Source organism: Atractosteus spatula, chromosome 11, assembly GCF_055471065.1.
Source record: "Atractosteus spatula isolate fAtrSpa1 chromosome 11, fAtrSpa1.hap1, whole genome shotgun sequence".
NCBI classification, from domain to species: Eukaryota; Metazoa; Chordata; class Actinopteri; order Semionotiformes; family Lepisosteidae; genus Atractosteus; species Atractosteus spatula.
This window is the reverse complement of record NC_142716.1, coordinates 21,908,748-21,926,426: the sequence shown is the minus strand read 5'-3', so window position 1 is coordinate 21,926,426 and position 17,679 is coordinate 21,908,748. Positions and strand designations below refer to the sequence as shown.

General features: G+C 40.8%; 1 protein-coding gene across 5 annotated transcripts in view; it reads right to left on the bottom strand.

Moving 5' to 3' along the window:
• Positions 1-505: 505 nt before the first annotated feature.
• rc3h1a (ring finger and CCCH-type domains 1a) overlaps positions 506-17,679 on the bottom strand; it is a 54,799-nt gene continuing 37,625 nt past the window's right edge. For 2 of the 5 annotated variants that reach the window (XM_088927105.1, XM_088927108.1), the window contains exons 13-20: positions 14,023-14,181; positions 13,082-13,243; positions 7,739-7,967; positions 6,279-6,369; positions 6,071-6,167; positions 4,272-4,433; positions 2,363-2,463; positions 506-1,833 (exon numbers count right to left, since the gene is read on the bottom strand). In XM_088927105.1, coding sequence (XP_088783231.1) covers positions 1,692-1,833; positions 2,363-2,463; positions 4,272-4,433; positions 6,071-6,167; positions 6,279-6,369; positions 7,739-7,967; positions 13,082-13,243; positions 14,023-14,181 — 1,143 coding nt within the window. In that variant the 3' untranslated portion in view covers positions 506-1,691. Of the gene's footprint in view, positions 1,834-1,857; positions 1,935-2,362; positions 2,464-4,271; positions 4,434-6,070; positions 6,168-6,278; positions 6,370-7,738; positions 7,968-13,081; positions 13,244-14,022; positions 14,182-17,679 lie in introns of those variants that run through there. The other 3 variants (XM_088927106.1, XM_088927109.1, XM_088927110.1) reach the window with 3 other exon arrangements.

Below are 17,679 nucleotides of genomic sequence, written 5' to 3'. Positions count from 1 at the left end.
TGCCAGGTGTTAAAGAACTTGCAACAATCCAACATCAGACTGATATCCGCTTGCCACCGGTATCTGTGCGGTCAGAGAAAGATTTCTGTACTGCTTAACAACTGGATGCCTGAGATTCTAGACCCTCACATCCTTGTGTATCAGTTACTGCAAAAACGCAGTACACAAAGGAGCCAATTAGGAGACAGTAATAGTCACTCAAAGTAGCTGGGCTCTGTCTAGTTTATGTTTTGTGCACAGTGCAGTAGATAACAAGGGCTTGTTAAATTCAACCAGACTAGATTAAAAAAAGCCACATGTAGCAGTTACTTATTATATGCCTTCTTGTTTTCTGGCAAGAGCTTCCTTGAATTATCAGGTGTGTCTGTGTAGTAACAGGCCACTAAACCAGTAGGATACTTCCTGTTGGCTGGCTGCCCTTTGATCTCACATTTGATGTGGCTGCTCAGACTCTTATGACAAGTTGTTAATGAACATGACGATGTTCTTTCTGTAGTTCAATTCATTTTCTTTTTGCACATTTTCAGATCACTCCGAGAGCTCCACATCACACTCACAGCCTTTTCACATGATCAAAATAACAAATTGAAATTTCAATTTTGATCAAAATCGGGAAAAAGTACTGAGAATTGAAAAGTAATTTTCTCATTAAGGGGCCTAATGATATTCCTCATCGACTTCATGATACCGAATGTGAGATTCCTAGGGTCAACATGAAAAACACTGAAAAGATTAAGTGGAAGGTTTCAGTGAATTGTGAGTATATTGAAATTGTATCACAACACAACTCTGCGACTCCAAGAAATAATGCCACCCACTAGTTTAATTACTCTAAACAGTATTAAGGTTTGAGTTTGACAGCACTTTGGACTACAGGTCTCATATACCCAAAGTCAATGCATAATGCTTCATAAAAAATTACTTATCTGAGACACTTGAGAAACTGCTGTTGTTTAGCTTAGTGCACACACAAAGTACAGAAAAGAATCCTAAGCGGTTTCCTTAGTATTTAAATTTAACAACAAACAGTCAATACAGGCAACCAGTTCCCATTTTGTTTCCACCAGGAAGCAGACCTGTTAGGTTTTTAGAAAACTGAAGTGGCTTGAAGTACAGCAACACACTGTTTCATCTAACGCAACACCTCTCAGCTCAGGCATATAATAAAGTAACCTTGAAAATTGTTTAATCATGGTTTTGCTAGATTTCATTGCATCAATCAACTAAACAGTGTGGTATCAATTGCCCTGGCACCCAAAGCATTTAATGTTATATTTAAAAAAAATTTAAAGTTCATTCACAGAACAAAAAAAGAAAAATATTAAATTCACTGCAGATACTGCTCATCTCTAAATAAAACATGGAACGGGATGGTGAGTGATTTATTGTGTACTGTACTGTCAACACATTCCACCCATATAAAAAAACTGGAGCCACTGAATCTTTATGCACAGACCTCCTGGCTTAGTAACTCAGAAGCCATTACAAAGACTTTGAAGGCAGGGCTTCTTTACTGCAAGCACACTGCTGGGAGGCTTCCAGTTCAGTTAATCAAGGTGGAGTGTATTGGGCTTTGTGTACATGACCAGAAAGCCTGCTGCTCCAGTGCCCTGCTCCAAGAGGGCTGGCTGGGGATTTTCTCTCCAGCTGCAGGAATATGTGTTACCCCACACTGGTGCTTCTGGGGTGGTCTAGGAACAGGAGTGAACCACCCCATTCTTCTGTAGATCAGTGGTGCTCCCCGAGTCGGCAGACAGGCTGAGGGAGGAGGTCTTGCTGGCCAAAGAGGAGATGCTGTTCTCCTGGACCAGGCTGGATCCATTTGGCCCTTCACTGTAGACAGCAGTAAAATGCTTGGTCAGCAACAGCTCCGGGATGGGGGAGTTTGTGCTACTGTTCCCTCCCTCTTCAGCTAATCCTCTAATCAATCACCTCTGTCACAAAAAGATCACACCACTTTACACATCACAATAGGACACCAATCATGCACTGTAGGAAGGCCACACTAAATACAAATAAAAGTGCTTTAAAATATGAGGTACATGTAGGAAAATTAAGAACCCCAAAAGATCGGGTGGAAGGTAACTACTGACCCTCACAGGGTCCGAACCTAGCATAGTGAACTGGTTAACAAACACTCATAAATAAGGGACAGCAATGTAAAATAGTGACTGGACTGATTTAAGACACTATGCAATTTCCAGTGTGAATGAATTAATGCCAGAGAGTATCATATGTACACAATTAGCAATCACTCACTGCACAGGCTCTGAAGTCCCCAACCCTGTGAGGGAATGTGGGCAACTGATTATGACCTTGCAGACACATCAACAACTATCAGATCTTTTTGTTTTGCACACACCTGAGGGCGAGAGAGAGGTCCTCCAGAGGTACCTTGTGATCAGGCTGTCCATTTTCAGACGTCTTCATTTTAAACTGCACATCATGAGGTCCTTGACTCTCCTGCCAGGAACAAAGGAACAAATTCCTGGCCTGAACATCAGAGCCTACATGAAACACTACCAGGTTTTCACCAGAGCCTGCAGCAACACTGATTGCTGAACACTTTCAATAACAGTAACTTCTCTTTTGGTTTGAGAATATCAAATGGACACACAAGTATCAAAGTAAGTTTGCAAGATTGTTAGGAGTTCAAATAGTTTGAAGCAAGAACTGACTGCATAAGCAAGAAGACAAGAACAGCGGGAATCTAGGGACAGGTATATTATTGAAAATAACATTACTGTGACACCACAGCAAGTGGGCTGAATTTTAACCTCTGTTCTGATCTTCACCTATCACTGCATTAGTTCATCTACCAAGACAGCTCCACACTACAGCCACAAGGATGCCGGTGAGTGACCAAGCACTGCAAGGGTAGAAGAAGTGTACCCTCTCACTAGAGCCTAGCAGCAGAGGTAGCCATTGCAATAGCAGCAGTTCCACCAGAATTCATGATGTGAAGTTAACTGGGGTGTAACAGAAGATTTGTACAGCCAGAAGCAATCAAATGGATTGAATGAATATGCAATTGGACGCTTACAAATTTGATTTTGTGTAAACAATAGGTTATCGATTTGTTACTTTTTCTTACCCAATTACTTTTTCATTACAATAGTAACATATTAAGGTGACCGGTTTCATGACGTGCAGCCTTTGAGATGTATCGCTTAGAAGATGCAGGAAAACTGTCAGGAAACATCTTCCAGCTGTTACTTAGTCAGCAATGAACCATATGGGACTCCCAAAGGCTATATACAGGTAGTAACAAAAACCTGAAAGTCAGAATACTGACAAAAACTTTTGAAAACAATAATACTGATACAGAGAAAGCCAGGGTACAACTAGACATTCATTCACTTACAAATATGAAAGCCCAAACACTTTAGCAATCCCTTAACAACCATCTAGTGGAGCATAACCTAACCGTTATATTTCAAACCTAAACAGATCATAAAAGATGGCCTGATTGGAAACTTCGCTCACCTAAAGCATTCAAAATCAATATAGGGAAAACTATGACAAACATTATAGGAAATACACCAGGCCAGAGAACTTAAATCTTTCAATCTTACTCCTAAACAGCATTCCACATAGGAAGATTCTATGTGAATTTAATCAAGCCTACTAAAAGAACTGATCTCAAAAGTTCTGAAGACTATCAAACTAATAATACTGTTGTCTTTACATCAACAAGGTTTAGTTTGAATGTTGACCTTGTAAAGAAAAGAGACAACAAACCCTGTTTCACTGGTGTTGGCAAATATCCCAAATTCAGTATAGGGAACAGATTAAACCTTTTTTTTTTATTTTCCCCAAGTTTAAAATTGTCAAATGTGTTTATGTCTCAGTTCACAACTATGACCCCAACACCTCATGCAGGGGAGAATGTGGAAGTGTAGGCACACTCCTCACTTGCCTTTAAGCCACTTGTCTTTCAATCACGGACAGCTAGTGAAATGGGCCGTGGCCTGGGACCTGTGATCATATTGCTCAACCTGGTTAGGCAAGCAGCTGTATCAGTTGAGTCACTCAAGAGGCTCATTAGCTTCAACTGTTTCTGACTACTTCCAGTTCATACAGCTCTCCTTGAAACTGACCATCACCATAATATCTTGCTTTTTCATAACATCTTTCTGAATAAACAGGCCTGAGATGTGCTTTGATGATGGATGACAGACTGGGCATCGTGCAACGTTTTGGGATCTACACATCATGATTATGGCTGAGACATTGTTTAGCTCTCCTCCTACTGCGACCTCCCAACTCACCATGGCTATCTCCCGTGTTCTCTTGCCAATCTCCCGCTCCACCTGGTGCAGCTCCAGGCTCAGCTGCTCACTGGACAGGGGTCCGGCTGCCCACTTTGCCGGGATGGGCTGAGTGGTCAAGGTGCTCGGCTCTCTTTGCAGCAGCATAGTGTTACTAGCAGCCTAAAGCAGGGGAGCCAACCACACATGACACCTCATGGCATCTCACTCAGGGACACAGTGCCAGATTAGATGGGACCATAGCAGCAGCACTACAGTTCCAACATACACACACCTCAGCAGGACTCAGGACAGGGCAGGCCAAAAATCAACACAGCCACTGGCTTCCACAAGATGTTTGCAGCTTGACAGAAACCGTGAACTAGAAGATGAAGCTCAGCTTCTTGTTCACAATGCAATAATGTAATTGCATTTCTTTAACACTGTAAACTAGGAACACGTCACAGGTGACCAAGAATGATGGGACTAGAGCAGACTTCCCATTGCAATAATGGACACCCACTACCAGCACACATTGAAAAAGTACCTAAAAAACCATGCACTTGAAAATCAAAAACAGATTTTGTCCTGCTGTTCATGTCCATGTTCTGGCCTATTAGTGGATCTTAAAGTTGGAAAGTCTGATTAATTGCATGAGTGATTAGTCTTTAGTTTTACTCCTAAATGAGCTAGGAATCTTTAGACTCTATTATGTTTTGGTGTGAAATACTAAACATTTATTTCCAAATCTCTAGCTGGTGTTTGAAGAAACTCAGGAAACTTATACAACTGTAGCTTTCCTGAACTAGGACTGGATACTACTATGCTGATGCTGGAATATCACATGGTCAGATGTACCACAAACTTGTTTCTGGAAATTAAGCGTTCCTGGGAAGAAGATGTAGAGATTTTATGGAGAAAACACGCTAATTGGTTTGCTTTGAGACTTTGGGTACATCAGTTCCTTGAGGATAAAAGATTGTCACACGTCATGAAAGAAACTCCGTCAGAAACAACTAACACTTTAAAACTGATGCCTTGCCCTTTTATATAATTTCTTGTGTAAACTGAAGTAAAGAAGGCTGTGGTTCCCTGTCAATGAAACAGAGACTGTGGCAGTGTTAATCATCAGGCCATAAAACACAGCAACATTCTTCAGCTTTAGAACCTGGTTGCATAGCAAATATATACTGTGTGAGGCATGATCTAAACTTAAAAAGATTTGCAATCTATAAAAATGAAAATGAAGATGAAGTCATTTGCTCATCTTTACACAAAGAATTAAGGGAGTTTGTAAGCCACTGTTCAGCCATGCTGCTGTGACTGTCAAGGACTTTTCAACAGCTAGAAATTGATCAGATATCAGCAAAAGAAAATGACCTTTTTCATGCAGCCTTTGCAGTATTTTTATATTACTGATTTTCAACCTTTTCAACTGCTGAATTTATACTGTTGATCTGTGCCGTCTATAACTGTTAAACAATCATTTTTTCATGTGTTCACTTCTAATAGTACTGTACTCACTGTGGTTTCAAAAACTCTCAAAAACTGCTAGTAAGACTTTTAAATTTGGGGAAATGAGAATGTGTCAGAAATGTTTGTGGACTGCAATTCTTAGAATTTTAGAAAAGGACCCCTCAAGAAGGTGCAATACAGAGTTGACTGACGTGTGTGGGTTAGAAGTACTGGGCTCAGATGTGATATGGTAATATCAAAGGAGGGCAAAAATATCTACTTCAACTTTTCACCTACAGTATTGAAAGTCATTTTAAGAAAACAAAGGTAGCTGGGCTTTCAGCGACTTCTGCATGAGTATATACCTCCAGTCCACGGATCTGCGTCTGCTGGCTGATCTGCTGGTTGACTTGCTGGAGCTCCATCTTCAGCTGCTCCCTGTCAGGTGGAGGCATTGGTGGCCTGATAATCACACACGAGAATAATGACTTCTTCAAGTACAGATAGCAAGTCAGAGTCTAAGGGTTTCTTGTCTCAGACAGGACTGGTGCTAAGGAAATGCTGCTCCCCTACCTTTCACTGAAGTGTCCCTGAGACGTCACGGTTTGGTGTGGTTGGTAAGAGGCTCCTCCCCACCCTCTGTGGTTCTCATAAGTGTAGTCAGCTGTAGGAGAGATGCAGTGACACCTCAGTGACAAACATGCCAGTGTGGGTGCATTCTGATGCTCAGGCCATTTCCTCTGTAGTCCTGCTTCTCTGCTGAAGTCCCTCCATCTGCCCCTCAAATATACAGTTAACATCTTCCACTACTCTTCCGTTTCTAGACATCAACTTCTCCATTAACTACTCCCGACTCTCTACTTCAGTCTATTACAAACCCACTGATTCACACAACTATCTCCTGTATAGCTCATTTCACCCCAAACACTAAAAACTCTCTCCCCTTTTCACAGTTCCTTTGGCTACAATGACTCTGCAGCGACGACAGTGACAACTTTTCCATCCTACAGGATGATCCCTTCCAATGTGGCCCTCTTTTCTGACCACCCCATCATCTCATATCACCGACCACCTAATCTGTGTAGCCTTGTTCACAGCTCCCTTGACCCCCCTCAGCCATCACCCACACCAGGCACTTTCCCCTGTAACAGAACTCGCTGCATCACCTATAAATATATATCTAACATCACGCTCATTCAAGGCGCCTCAGAACAATTCCTGATCACTCAGATGGCATCTTGTACCTCCAGCAACCTTATTTACTGGAACTCTTGCAAGAAAAGCCCAGCTCTACATTGGTGAAGCAGGAAGGAGACTTGCTCGGAGACCGCTTCAGAGAACATGTTAGGAATGTGAAGATTAAAGATTTCTCCAAGCCTGTTGTCACTCATTTCACCTCTGACGGCCATGATCACGCTAATCTCTCCGTCTGTGTTCTCAAAGATGGTTTGCCTAACTCCTACATCAGAAAGACTACAGAAACTAAAATTATCCTGCAGCTAGGAACACACCTTTCCCCTTCTCTCAACGACAGACTAATTTTCTTCTAAATTCTCTCTATTCATGGTAGGTTTCATTTCACATCTCTCTTCACCTATTCTGACTTCACGCTACCCGACTGGCCACTCTGTCTGTCCCCTGCTCCTGCCTCGCGCTCCTCCTCTCTCCCAGCTTTTGTTCTCCTGCTACATTACCTTTGCTTACTGCCCTGTCTTTCTCACACCTGAAGAAGGCTCCATGGCCAAAACGTGTTTTCTTTCTTCTCTTTTCAACATGGAATAAACCTATTACTCGTTCCTTTCCAGACTGAGATTAGGCATTATATACAATGGCTGAGTTATAATAGCTATCCTTGACATGATGAGACAGAGCTGTTCAAGCAAGACGATATGGACTTACCTGGCCTGGCTCTCCTTGTTAAACTGAAACTTAGTCATTTACTCAAAAGGGGCAAAAGGATCGCGCTTGCCTCTGTAAGCAGAAATTACATGCGCAGTGAAACAGTCAGCAGGGGAAGGTGGTCTCAGGCCTACCTGCCACAGGGACATGTTTGGTAGCTGCGCTACCATGGGCCTGGGTAGAGGTCATGGCTTGTACTGGCCCGGTGGTCTGGTAGCCTGTTTTGGAGGTGCGTGAGATAGCCCCAAAGCGAGAGACGGTAGGCAGGGGGCCAAACGGAATGATGGGGTCATCGTCTTTGGCCTCAGCTGACCTTCGCTGCATGTCCAACTGCTGCTCTCTCAAACCCTTGCTGTCCACATTCTGCAGGAAGACAGGATACATACGAGGTTGTGAAGTTAGTTCCATTGTTATCCTTTCCCCCTCCCCCCCCCCAAGCACAAATACCAATAGCTGAATAAAATAAACTTTCTTTTCTACAATGATCCTTAAACTAAAGGTGGACTTTCATTCATAAAATAAAAAAAAACATTTAAATACAAAAAGAAAGCGCAGCTCAATGGAAAAGTAGATACAGACACTGCACAAAATTAAGTATTAATGAGCAACTACATGTAAGAAATGTAGTATGTTGAAATTTTGAATTATGTACTAGTTGGAGCGTGATGTCCATTACATACAATGAAAACATCCGACCTTCATATGACAATCGGTTCAAAAGACAGTGGAGGACCTGCATCTGGGATCACCAAATCTCCTTCCATATCTAGGTATTTTCATGGCTGGTAAAGTGGATTCAGAATTCTTCCCCTGGCAGAAACTAAACCCCTAGGTTCCCAGCACTCTGCTGGTTCACACCATCACCATAGGCCTACCCTGCTGTTCCTCTGGCTTGCCTGCACAGGGGTGCAGGACTCTACAATTATCATACTTCCTGACCTGCAACAGGCATTTGAGACTTCTTCAGTTCTGATAAAGCTGAAACCCTGGGGTTGGGTTCAGTTAAAATACTTCTCATTAAAAAGATTCTGACATCATCAACTCTGTAATTTATTGAATATAAAAATTAACTTATTATTGGCCTCCTTCAGAGTATTTAAATTAGCTCAGATTGTTAGGCACAGATGTGTGCATCAGAATTAAGTTTAGGAATGAATAATCTTGCCTCGGTGACAGAAACCAAGAACCTAAATTGCAGTAGTATTAAGATTTAATAATAATTGCTTACACTTATATAGCGCTTTTCTGGACACTCCACTCAAAGTGCTTAACAGATAATAGGGACTCCCCTCCACCACCACCAATGTGCAGCATCCACCTGGATGATGCAATGGCAGCCATAGTGCGCCAGAATGCTCACCATACATCAGCTATCAGTGGGGAGGAGAGCAGAGCAATGAAGCCAATTCATAGAGGGGGATTATTAGGAGGCTATGATTGGCAAGGGCCAATGGGAAATTTGGCCAGGACGCCGGGGTTACACCCCTACTCTTTACGAGAAACACCTTGGAATTTTTAATGACCACAGAGAGTCAGGACCTCGGTTTTACGTCTCATCCGAAGGACGGCGCCTGTTTACAGTATAGTGTCCCCGTCACTATACTGGGGCATTAGGACCCACATGGACCGCAGGGTGAGCGCCCCCTGCTGGCCCCACTAACACCTCTTCCAGCAGCAACCTTATTTTTTCCCCAGGAGGTCTCCCATCCAGGTACTGACCAGGCTCACACCTGCTTAGCTTCAGTGGGTGGCCAGTTGTGAGTTGCAGAGCGATATGGCTGCTGGCTAAAGATTTCTCAGTATTTCTCCTAAAGTAACTAATGGAGACATGCATCAGTAATCACTTTGTGAGATGATGAGCTCAAAAGATGAAAATGGAGAATGTGGGAGGATTTGGGCTAAATATACTCCTTCTGTCCCAACTTACCTCCCATTACATTCAATGGCAAAATTAAGAAAGGATAGGGCACTCTACTGTCTATGTAAAAGGCCCAAATAGTCAAAAAGAGAAAAATAATACACCAAGGAACAGGCAGAACTAAAAACAAATCACAGCTACAGGGAGAGAGAAACACTGCAGCAGAAAAAAAATTCAACAGTGGAACGGCAGTAGCACTGTAAAGATTTGAGTTAACAGGTTTTGCAGAAGAAAAAAGTAAAATGTACTTAAAGGTTATCTGCAATGTTATTTTTATATTTTGGAGTTAAAAAGAATCAGCATTGATAAGGGCATTTCAAACCATAATCAAAGTAAAATGTACACAGTAATGCGTAAAACCTCCAAATTACATCACAAAATAGAAAATTTCCTGGTACGCACAGCACCGTGTTCTGCGATTCAGAACGGGGCAACAAAACATCTGGTAATATGGCCTCATTACACTGTAAAGAAGCAGGTTTGTTAATACTTCTATTTAAATCTAGTAGAAATATTGATCTCGACTTTGAGACTGTTTTGCCAACAAATACTACTTAACTCTGCATGCAGATCATGTTGGAACATTTCTGGAGTGAAATGTCTGCTGTAAAACCTGTACTTATTTGCTCTTACATTGCATTACATTAGACATTACAGTGACTAGTGAACAGGAAGGGCCACATTGCGTTGCAATTTGTGGGAGCTCGAATGCAAGTTTGCGACATTACAACTTACAGCACTTTCACAAAGTTCGCGATATTGTGCTGAATTCGAAATTTGTAAAATTTTTCTATAACGTCAATTAATTTTATAGAGATTTAATAACCGGTCTGAGAAACTGGGACTGCAATTCCCCCTTTAAGGAATATTTCAGGTTTTTACAAAAGACATTGACATCCATGCCCCACTTTAAAAAAGGAGCTCTACAAGTATTAAGTAATTTTAGCATACCTGATACCTGGAATTACAGAGACTAAGGATGAGTTAGAACTCAGATCGTCAAAGGCTGACAGGATTTTTTCCTAGTTCTACCTAAGGAGACTGAAAGATGTTCTTCACAGAACTTAAACAAGGGTACTTCAATGGTCATGAGGAATGGAATATTACAAGGAATGCAACACCAGTTCACAGAAGTCAAGTCTGCACACGGGTCAAAAACTCATTATGAACAAGAACCAATGATGCCTCCTAAGGGGCATAATCAGGTATACAGCTCCTCCAGACAAACTGTATATTCTCCAACACCAAGCAACTAAATACGCAGATGACGGACAAAAAGTGTGAAAAGTGTGCAAGTTAAATTCTTGGAAAGTTATGCTTTATCAAGTTAAGCTTTAGAAAATTTAGTTTTGGTAACCATAGCACAAAAAAAGTTATTGTCTACAAACTAACTATAGCAACAAGGTTCCCTGTCTTGGAGGATTTTCACTTGGCCATATTAAGAAAGCTAAGTCTAGTCTAGAGAAGAAATTTGATTCAAGAATATACCATTCATGGGGAATACCCAGGGGACTGTTTCCATTTGTGACCCCATGTCCTTATTCTGCTACTACGTCTGAAGCAAAGACAGAATTAATTTAGCATGAAGAAAAGGAAATACTTTTTTTTGAGTCCCATGAATGTTGGGAACAGAAGAATCAGGGACAGTCTCCTTATCCGTTTTCTTCCTCATGTTCTCATTGAGGTAATCTTTTGAAGCAAGGTCTCCTCTAAGACTTACCTTTAGTTTCGTCTATCCTTTTTCAACCTTGACAAATTTTTGGACTTTTTTTTGAAGTAAGCTAATGGCTTCCTTCCATAAAGGCCAGCTGTGACTCATGCATATTTGTCCCTCATTAGCCACTATACCCTGTAGCTCTTAAGTTTTCTTTGCAGTTTTAATGAAATTCAACGTTCCACACTGTTGTTTAAGCATTAAAATTTAGATTTGAAATATTTACTTTATAAAATGTGTATACATTATTTGTAATTCAACAAAATGGGACCTTACTGGAAGGGGATGAAAACAGATGCACAGTTGCTTAAAATCACAAGATAGAAATAGTCCACATTAGGTGAGATTACAAAATGTGAAGTGAATGAAAGCACTATGCAATGGATGTCACTTAAATGTACAAACTGCCCTTTATATCTTTGTGTTGTCTACTTGCATCTGATTGCATCAGATGGAGCCTTTATATTTTCATGCCTTAAACACTAAGTTAAAAAAAGTAAACATATGTCTCTGAAGAAAATACATGTGATAATTTACAAAAACTAAGAGCCAGAGAACCTTATAACCTTTAATGACTGGAGTTGAGTGAATGTGCTGAACGCATCCCTGTTGATGGAGTTGGACAGCTACACCTCATAAGAGCATCGCTCTGGTTAGACAAGTAGTGTTTCTAGTAAACTGGGGTGGATTACAAATTACATGCCTGGGAGGCTGGCTACTGGCATACTGGCTGTCCCCACAAGAGAACATCCCAAGGGTATTCTCAGCCATTGGATGGACCAGTGACAATTATTCCAATTAAATTTAGATATCACAGGAGAACACCACTGTGACCTTATGACCATCATTTTAGTTTTCAGATCTGAGGTTAGCACTAAGTGTGTTTAAGGGGAAAAAAATAAATCTGTCCAAATGGAAAAATCAGGGAAACAGTCCAATGTGGTGATACAATAATATTCAGTGAACCATCAAAATCACTGCAGTAAATCAGTGTTCACTAACAAGCAATAAAAGGCAAATATTCCACCAAATTGCTTCTGCAATAAAGCTACAAGACGATCTTGTTTTTACAGCAAGAATTGTGTATTTTTCACCAGACAGCGATCTTTGTCCGTATTTGTTTCTGATGTCACTGATCTGTCTATAGTAATATGAAGAATCCCACTTGTCGCTACACTTTCAATCAAAATCTATGCTTGTGCAAAAAAAATCACAGCTTGTATGGAGAGTTGTCAATCATAAATTGCAATACAAAAGACTGGGATCACTAAATAAGAGGATCTCTCCTTTTCCTTTAGTAGGATCTCTACAAATTAGAAGCTGCTGTAAAAATCACCAAAAAAATTAAGTCAAAAGTTTTGTACAAACATGTCTGTCAGTCTTATAATGTTGAAAATCTGCATTGACATTGTAATCTTCTCAAAGAAAGTTAAGGAGGAAAATAAATGCAGCACAGTGAAAGTTTTGATTTAAAAATAAGCCACTAGTTTCTAACAAACAAAAAGGCTGTTGGTGAATTATTTACGCTTGTCAATCAATAGTGCCAAAGGTAGTAAACAAGGAGTGAGAGTAAACAAAGATAACCTTCGGCTGATGAGCAGCTATCTGTTGCTCCCTGTAAAGTTAGAGCTGGGAAAACAGAAGTGAAATGAAATCCCCCCCCCCCTAGTTTCTTGCGCACAACTTTCCACCACTCTTAAAATCATGTAATGTTTTTTTCCTCATTGTTGTCTTTTCGCATTAAACATACATTCATAAAGACTTGTGCAAAATGACAAGACAGGATGTAGTATGTCGTACCAGAATTTACAGTACACAACTCAGCAGCTCCAGAACCTAACTCACCATCATCTCCATGGTGCCTGATGCCATGATTTCTTTGGGCTTCAAGTCCTTGGTGCCAATGTAGGAGCCAATGGTATCGCACGACCAGGGTGAATACTGGCCAGTGAGGTCATGTTCACGTGTGCATTTCCCAAAAGCCTTGGAGTTCTCCTCCATGTACTGCTGTCAGGGGAGAGAAAGTTACAGTTCTATTTTCTTTCTGGTGCAATTATAAGGATGCATTATAAAAACAAGGCAACAAATATGAGCTGCTTAACCATCCTACTTAAAAACATGTATGGTGTTTTGTCTATGGGTTCTTTTTTTAAATAAAGCATTTTGTAATCTCAAATGACAAGTCACACTAACAAATCCAGATCTCTTGATGTCACATATAGTCTGGGACCTTTTTATATTCGTTTCAATGTCCAGTTTAAATGGAAATAAAATCTGCTTTATCATTTGAATTCTGGTAAAATGGATGTTTTTAATCCATTCTAGAATTATCACAGATTCAATAAAACTGAAAAGTGAGAAAACAGAAAAGAATGTACACATACATTGTCATATACAATGCACACACCCGTATGTATGTGCACAACACATGTACACATAATTACTATTTGTACCCCTTATACAAGCTTGTTATTTTAGGTTTTGATGCTATGCAGCACAAAACCTTCATAAATGCACTACAGTGCTGACCAGCAGCCAGAACTATGAGCAGACAGTGTCTCAGTGACTTGGTAGGTACAAGCACATCTTAGCTACCACAAGTGGGGAAGGTTAATAAACATAGGAAAGGTCTAGCAATCAGGTAAACAGATTAAACAATATCAGAAAAGTTTTACAGTTTAAATAACCTGTATAAGTAAACAGCTCAGGCATGCAGTCTCAAATGCGTCTACACCACAGACTCGGAAAAGCAGCTGCTGGAATAGCTACAGGGTTTTGTGCCGTACCTCCTGGGGGAAATCCGGGGGGAAGGAGTGGGGCAGCGTTGGTGATGGGGCAAAGGGAGGGGGAGAGATCACCTTCCTCTCTTCCAGCTGGGCCATGATCTCCTTACGGCGGCGATGCAGGTAATCGAGGCTGGGCTGGGATGTCCTGTTGTAAGGATCCTAGGAAGAAAGACAATGAATAAGTCACCTCTTCGCAGCAAAGGCAGAAAAAAGGAGAATGGGACAAGTATGGAATTAGTAGAAAAAAGATGGCAACTTTGTGAACCAGTTTTTCTTAATATAAATGTTAAAAAAAAGTAAAACATTTCCTCCCATCCCCTCATGTCATTTGGACACAATGACCAAGCAAAGAACCTCTAAACAAGAAGGCAAAGCAAGCAGCTCACGTGGGTCAAATAATGAATTAAGAAATTCTTGGAGATGGGACTTCCGGTTAGGATACGTACGGGAATGGCAGCGTAATACGGATCACCTCCCAACAATTTTGCAATAAAACACTGAAAAAAGTTATTTTTTTACATTTTACAAGGGGCTGTCAGGAGAAGCAGGAGAAAACTACCGATCGTGGAAAATATTGAAACTGCGACTTCTGACCACAGTCAGAGCAGCTCAGCAAGTACCGAATGAGATGGTGTGGACGCCAGTCTTCAGAAAATATTATATGAACTTAGAGACTTCAGATGGGACAATAAACAGCAGCTTACAGATATTAAACAGGAGTTGAGCAAGGTAAGTAAGAGACTGGATAAGGAAGAGGGACAGATCGAAGAAGTGGAAACAGAAACTGTGATAAAGAAGCTCTTGCTATGACAAAATACTTTGGAAACTAACGGACCAGGAAGGAAGATCACGCAGAGATAACATTCGGATTTACGGAATCCCTGAAGAATCTGAGGGACACTGCACGGTCACCTTCCTTGAAAATCTGCTGAGGGGGGAACTTGATTTACCGAAGGGCGTGGAACTGAGAATTGAAAGGGCGCATAGAGCTTTAGCGCCAAAACCCAGAGGCCCTGACGCCAAACCACACTCCATTGTCGCCAAGTTCTTAAGCTACAAAATGAAAGAAGTATTACGTAAAGCCTGGCAAAAGAAAGAACTTTTCCATAATGACAATTTATGTGGATCATGATTAAACCCTGGCAGTACTTAAAAAAAGTATGGAATACTCTGAGGTAAAGAAGGTGCTGAAGTCACAAAAAATAAAACTTCAGACTCCATTTCCAGTGAGGCTACAGGTGTTTTATGAAGACGGCAGCTGTCTATACCATTCAGCAGCAGAAGCCACAAAGGACGTGGCAGAGAGGGGCAAGTTATACCGCTTCTTCTGGAAGAAGAAATTGAGCGATTGTTTACTTGGCAGAAGGCTGGCAGACGGGGTGGCCCTGGGAAAGACCAGTTTTGGAAACGGCAATAAGGAGAAACTACAGAGTTTCAGGCAGAGATGCCCCTTGCAAGATTGAAGAAAATGGACACAGTGAGTTCTTAAAAGTCGGGAAGGATTTAATTGTTTAGTTTTTTTTAAAGTTTCCAGCAATGTTTAAGATCATTTGTAAATGTCGGGAAATATTTGGTGACTACGACTAGTGTGACTTATTTCTTTATTTTCCTGGTTACCCTCTTTTTTTTTATAAAAAAAGGTTTGGATTTGCCATCGCGCCACCTGCTCCAGAAGAGAAGGAGGACTTTCCTAACTGACTTTCTTTTTTTTTTTTAAACAGAAGAGAAGAAAGTACTGTGAATGAGACGGAGATGGATACAGTTTTGTTTAAGGTTGTTTGGTTAATGTTTTTGCTTACTGTGATTGTGACGTATTGTTAGAGAAAACTGATGAGAAGAGGATGTTTAACAATATGAAACATATGTCTTATGGGAGAGAGTTTGAAAGTTCTACGATTTGCATCAAATATGTTCAAGCAAGACCTCAAAATAGTTACATTTAATGTTATTGGAATACTTAACCCTATTAAGAGAAATAAGATTTTGTCTAAAATGAAGAAAGAAGGGGGTCATATTGTTTTTTTACAAGAAACACATCTGAGTGTATTGGAGCATGAGAAATTAAGAAGGATGAGTTTATCAAAAATCTATTTTTCCTCATATAAATCTGGCCATAGGATAGATGTGGCTATACTGATATCTCAAAAGGCTCAATTTGAGTTGCTTACAGTTAAAGATAAGGAGGGGAGATATGTATTAGCATTGGGAAAAATGGAAGGGGAATTACTAACATTGCTTAATGTACAGTCATGTGAAAAAGAAAGTATACCCTGTTTTAATAAAATGGTTTTACATTTCTGGGCAGAAATAACAATCATCTGTCCTCACCAACTTCTATAATTAGACAAATCAACCTCAGATAACAGATTTCACTATGTCATTATTTATTCAACAAAAAGTAAGCCAAAATATAGAAACTACATGGGAAAAAATAAGCACACCCCTACTGCTTCCACAAGAATTAAGAAGGTAATTAGGAGCCAGGTGCTGCCAATCAAATGCACTTGATTAGTTGATCACCAGGAAGTGTGACCACCTCTATAAAAGCAGAACTTTTGGCAGTTTGGTGGTCTGGAGCATTCAGGTGTGTGTTAACACCATGCCAAGGAGAAAAGACATCAGCAATGAACTCAGAGAAGCAATTGTTGCTGCTCATCAATCTGGGAAGGGCTATAAGGCCTTTTCCAAACAATTTGAAATCCATCATTCTACAATGCGAAGGATTATTTACAAATGGAGAACATTCAAGACAGTTGCCAATCTTCCCAGGAGTGGGCGTCCCAGTCAATTCACCCCAAGGTCAGACCGTATAATGCTCAGAGAAATCGCAAAGGACCCAAGAGCTACATCTAAGGATCTACAGGCCTTGGTTAACATGTTAAATGTTAAAGCTCAGGACAGTACAATCAGAAAAGGACTGAGCAAGTATGGCTTTCATGGAAGGGTAGCCAGGAGAAAGCCCTTTCTCCCCAAAAAGAACAGCACGGCAGCATGGCACGACAGCACAGCTTAGTTTATCAAAGCTGCATCTAAGCAAACCACAAGATTTCTGGAACAAGGTCCTTTGGACAAATGAGACCAAAGTGGAGATGTTTGGTCATTATACACAACGCCATGTTTGGCCAAACCAAACACAGCGTATCACCACTGTCAAGCACGGTGGTGGGGGGGTGATGATTTGGGCTTGTTTTGCAGCCACAGGACCTGGGCACCTTGCAGTCATCGAGTCAACCATGAACTCCTCTTTATACCGAAGTATTCTAGAGGCAAATGTGAGGCCATCTGTCCGATAGCTAAAGCTTGGCAGAAATTGGGTCATGCAATAGGACAATGATCCCAAGCACACCAGCAAATCTACAACTGAATGGCTGAAAAAGAAAAGAATCAAGGTGTTGGAATGGCCAAGTCAAAGTCTAGACCCCAACCACATTGAGATGCTGTGGCGGGACCTTAAGAGAGCTGTGCATAAATGAATACCCTCAAACATCAATGAACTGAAGCAATGTTGTAAAGAAGAGTGGGCCAACATTCCTCCAAAACGATGTGAGAGACTGATAAACTCGTACAGAAAACGATTACTTCCAGTTATTGCTGCTAAAGGTGGTTCTACAAGCTACTGAATTATGGAGTGTACTTAGTTTTTCACACATGGCTTCT